The sequence below is a fragment of the Corvus brachyrhynchos genome, unplaced genomic scaffold (genome assembly GCF_000691975.1).
Source record: "Corvus brachyrhynchos isolate BGI_N302 unplaced genomic scaffold, ASM69197v1 scaffold55, whole genome shotgun sequence".
NCBI lineage: Eukaryota > Metazoa > Chordata > Aves > Passeriformes > Corvidae > Corvus > Corvus brachyrhynchos.
In genome coordinates, this window is record NW_008238314.1 from 851,181 (window position 1) to 855,813 (window position 4,633).

At 52.0% G+C, this 4,633-nt stretch overlaps 1 protein-coding gene across 1 annotated transcript in view; it reads left to right on the forward strand.

The window, feature by feature from the left end:
- ADAMTS1 (ADAM metallopeptidase with thrombospondin type 1 motif 1) overlaps positions 1 to 4,627 on the forward strand; it is a gene marked incomplete at its 3' end in the record, with an annotated part of 9,409 nt that extends 4,782 nt beyond the window's left edge. The window contains exons 3-10 of the mRNA XM_017733717.1: positions 192 to 538; positions 998 to 1,130; positions 1,489 to 1,656; positions 1,921 to 2,207; positions 2,434 to 2,620; positions 2,721 to 2,896; positions 3,719 to 3,894; positions 4,194 to 4,627. Of these exons, the coding sequence (XP_017589206.1) occupies positions 192 to 538; positions 998 to 1,130; positions 1,489 to 1,656; positions 1,921 to 2,207; positions 2,434 to 2,620; positions 2,721 to 2,896; positions 3,719 to 3,894; positions 4,194 to 4,627 (1,908 nt within the window). The remainder of the gene's footprint in view (positions 1 to 191; positions 539 to 997; positions 1,131 to 1,488; positions 1,657 to 1,920; positions 2,208 to 2,433; positions 2,621 to 2,720; positions 2,897 to 3,718; positions 3,895 to 4,193) is intronic.
- Positions 4,628 to 4,633: the final 6 nt, after the last annotated feature.

A 4,633-nucleotide genomic window follows, 5' to 3' on the forward strand; every position in this document is an offset into this window, starting at 1 on the left:
GCGCCGCCGCCTGCCCCCGCAGCCCCCCCCGAGGTGCCCGCCTCGAGGTGCCCGCCTGGTTGCGGGATCGCCGGGCTTCGGGGGCGGGAGCACAAACCTTGGGTGCACATCTTGAGTGGGTCTGGGCTTTTTTAAACCGTGGTCTCTTGCTGTGCTCACCTGCGCGTTCCCTTCCCTTATTTTTAACGCAGAAACGAGAAGCAGGAGGAAGAAGAGGTTCGTGTCCAGCCCCCGCTACGTGGAGACCCTGCTGGTGGCAGACCAGTCCATGGCCGAGTTCCACGGCAGCGGGCTGAAGCACTACCTGCTGACCCTGCTCTCCGTGGCCGCCAAGCTGTACAAGCACCCCAGCATCCGCAACTCCATCAGCCTCGTGGTGGTGAAGATCATGGTCATTTACGAGGAGCGCAAGGGCCCGGATATCTCCTCCAACGCCGCCCTGACTCTGAGGAACTTCTGCAGCTGGCAGAAGCAGCACAACCCGCCCAGCGACCGGCACGCCGAGCACTACGACACGGCCATCCTCTTCACCAGGCAGGTGAGGGACACCGAGGTCACATCCAGCCCCACTGCTCCCTGCCCCCTCTGCCAGGAGACCTCCAAAAAAAAGTGTCCAGAGGCAGTCGTGTGTCACCACGGCTGCAGTGAAGCAGGCTAAAAGCAGCTGAGCTGCTTTTTATTTTGTTGGGTTTTTTTTTTGCTGTTTGCACCATGTCGGGTGAAACTCACAGTTTGTGCACTGTCTTTCTGAACTCACAGTTTGTGCACTGTGTTCCTGCCCCATATATTTTTAGCAGATTTCAGATGGAAATTATGCATTTTATTTCTACGTGTAACCCTCGCCTATGTTCCAGAGACAGATTTTTGCCATCATACCCATTGAAGTGCTGAATATTTATGCTCTTTCCATAAGTAAAGGCAAACTGCCAGGGCTGGATGGCTCTTGCCAAGGTTAAGTCTCTGATCTGATTAATAATGAAACTGCCTCTTTTTACAGGACCTGTGCGGTGCCAAGACATGTGATACTCTTGGGATGGCTGATGTGGGAACAGTTTGTGATCTAAACCGCAGTTGCTCTATCATAGAAGACGATGGTTTGCAGGCTGCCTTCACAACAGCCCACGAATTAGGTACTTGAAAGCTATTCCCTGGGATTAATTGAAGCCAGCTTGATGCCGTAAAGCCCAGCCTGCACCTCCCCGGAGCAGTCGGGAGGAGGCAAAGCCCTGCCTTGGAGCAGGGTTGGACTCTGGAAAGCAAATCCGGCCTGCACAGCATTGTCTGCAAGAGCTGTGTGTGTGCCTGCAGGAAAAAAAAGGGGAGAGAAGATCCAGTGCCATCTGCTTGAAATCTGGGAGCGTTCAGATTCGGGTTATTAATTAGAGACCGGGCTATGAGCAGCTCTAGAGCAATATTTAAAATACTGTTGGTAATGCGTAGGACAGACTTCCTAAAGTCACAGACTTTCCCTTTCTCCCTTTCTCGAAGGCCACGTGTTTAACATGCCTCATGACGATGCAAAGCAGTGTGCTGGCATCAATGGAATGAGCCGGGATTTCCACATGATGGCATCCATGCTCTCCAACCTGGACCGCAGCCAGCCCTGGTCTCCATGCAGTGCCTACATGATTACAACATTTTTGGATAACGGTCATGGTAAGGTTATTAAGCTTTCCATTCATGTGGCGTTTGAGCTCTTGTGCTTTACTGCTTTGCTTTTTTTTCAACGAGAGTGCTTCAGCACAGACTTAACCTTTGGCGTGCTGTCAGTGAGTTTAGAAGAGCCTTAGTTTTACAAAAATGCTGGCACAAGTGGGCTCAAAGGCTTCTGTTAGAAAGCAAATGCAGATCCCTTTTAAAACTGAACCCACAGCATCATCTGACTTGGTTTTTTTTTCCTTTTTTTTCCGACTTTTTCAGGGGAGTGTTTGTTGGACAAGCCCCACAGGCCCATCCAGCTCCCTTCTGACTTGCCCGGCACGCTGTACGATGCCAACAGGCAGTGCCAGTTCACGTTTGGAGATGAGTCCAAGCACTGCCCCGACGCAGCCAGTACGTGCACGACGCTGTGGTGCACCGGCACCTCCGGAGGGCTGCTCGTGTGCCAAACCAAACACTTCCCCTGGGCAGACGGCACCAGCTGCGGGGAAGGGAAGTGGTGCATGAATGGCAAGTGTGTGAATAAGACTGAGAAGAAGCATTATGATGTAAGTAGTGAAAAAGAAATCGGCGCAGCTTGGGTTGCGGAGCCGCTGGGAGAATGCTGCAATGGAAGGGATCTGTTAGAAGGGGTTGATTCAATGCTAATAAACAAACTTAGGGCAGGCTTTTTAACGAGTTTGGGTGAAAAGGAGCATGATGGTGGTTTTTATGGTGTGGCTTTGTATGGATTTTCCTGTCTTAACTTGTGTCCTGCTTTTGTTGTCATTCCAGACTCCAGTGCATGGGAGCTGGGGGTCCTGGGGGGCGTGGGGCGAGTGCTCCCGCAGCTGTGGCGGGGGAGTGCAGTATTCCTTCAGGGAGTGTGACAACCCCATCCCGAGGAACGGGGGCAAATACTGCGAAGGGAAGCGGGTGCAGTACAGGTCCTGTAACATCGAGGACTGCCCAGACAACAACGGTAATTTTTCCCCATTTTTGACACCCGGGATTGGTGTGTTGTGGAGGAAGAGCACGGACAGAGATGGTCTCATGCCCACCTGTCTTTTCTCTGCCTGCAGGCAAAACGTTCAGGGAGGAACAGTGTGAAAAGCACAACGAGTTTTCCAAGTCTCCCTTTGGAAGTGGACCTGCAGTGGAGTGGACACCCAAGTTTGCCGGTGTGTCTCCAAAGGACAGATGCAAGCTGGTTTGCCGAGCCAAAGGAACGGGATACTTCTTTGTTCTACAGCCAAAGGTATTTTGAAACTGCACCCCTTCCCTCTGATCATGAGGAGGATTTTTATTTTCTCTCTTTATGTGAAGAGTCATGCAGTGTAGAAATCTGAAGTTATGTCTGTCTCATATTTAAACTGGATTATTCCTCCAAGTACAGCTGGATCATTGCAGGCATGTTTTAAGTGTTCTGGCACAATTCTTCCACCTCCTCTACTCCCACTCCACCCTGGTTTCCTTCCCTCTCCTTCTACCAATCTGATTGCATTGAGATAGGTTTGGAAAACTCTGAGGGATCTTTGCCAGAACATTGGTGCTTTCTCATACTGGTTACTAATATGCTGACAGCTTAAAATAAACACGAGGAAAAATGTTCATCTTGCATAGCTACTTGAATTTGCTGTCATCAGATGGTGAGAGCCAGGAACTACCAGGGCGATGACACAGAGGGTTTTTGTGGAACAGCACTCCTAGAAATAAAGGATGTGCTGAACAGCATTAAAAGCAACCCTGGCAGTGTGCTTTGAGGACATGGCTGCCTTCTGGTGACACTAGAAAGCAATGGGGCTTTTTTATATGAAATCAGTAAAACAGTTTTGTAGGTTTTTTTGGGAGGGGTGTATTAATGAAGACTGAGATCATTTTCTCCTCTCACCATGGCATCATTTTTGCAAGTGAGATGAAGTAGCACCACATACCTCCAGCTACCTGTGGGCTACTCTGGTTTTTAATTCCGAAAGCCTTGAAAATGACCAGTGCTGCAAGTTTTCCACCTGTCCATATTTTGTGTTAGGCAGTTTCAGAGCACTGTGCATGTTGTAACCAGACTCCCTGTGTCCCCAAGGTGGTGGATGGCACCCCGTGCAGCCCCGACTCCACGTCGGTGTGCGTGCAGGGGCAGTGTGTGAAGGCCGGCTGTGACCGCACCATCGGCTCCAACAAGAAGTTCGACAAGTGCGGCATCTGCGGGGGCAACGGCTCCACCTGCAAGAAAGTGTCTGGCACCCTCGTTAGAGCCAAGTGAGTGTAGGGCTGCTGCTTCACCATCTCCTTGTGGGTGCTTTGTGGGTGGAAGCTCTGGCTTTCCAGTGGATGTTGCCTGAGTTTGTCATTAGAACTGAGCGTTTATTTATCTGTCTGATTGGGGATAACTTGCAGGGAGATCCCAGCACAAAAGAAAGCCCCTCTGCCAATGTGGGATTCATCCACTAATGAGTTAAAGGCCTTGACTTCAGACAAAGTTTAGTCTTGTGCTCGGAGGCTTTTTCCCTTCCCAGGGAAGAGCAGAAGATTCAGTGTTTGTCTTTTCTCCCGGGCAGACCTGGCTACCACGACGTGGTCACCATCCCGGCGGGGGCCACCAACATCGAGGTGAAGCAGCGGAACCACCGGGGCGCAAGGCACGACGGCAGCTTCCTGGCCATCAAAGCCGCCGACGGCACCTACATCCTCAACGGTGACTACACCCTGTCCACGCTGGAGCAGGACATCACCTACAAGGGCAGCGTGCTGCGCTACAGCGGCTCCTCGGCCGCCCTGGAGCGCATCCGCAGCTTCAGCCCCCTGAAGGAGCCCCTGACCATCCAGGTGCTGACGGTGGGGGACCTGCCGCAGCCCAAGATCAAGTTCACCTATTTCGTGAAGAAGCCGGCGCAGCCCGGCACGGACAAGGCGCCCGGCAGGAAGAAGGAATCCTTCAACGCCATCAGGGAGATCATCTCCTCGGAGTGGGTGATCGAGGAGTGGGGCGAGTGCTCCA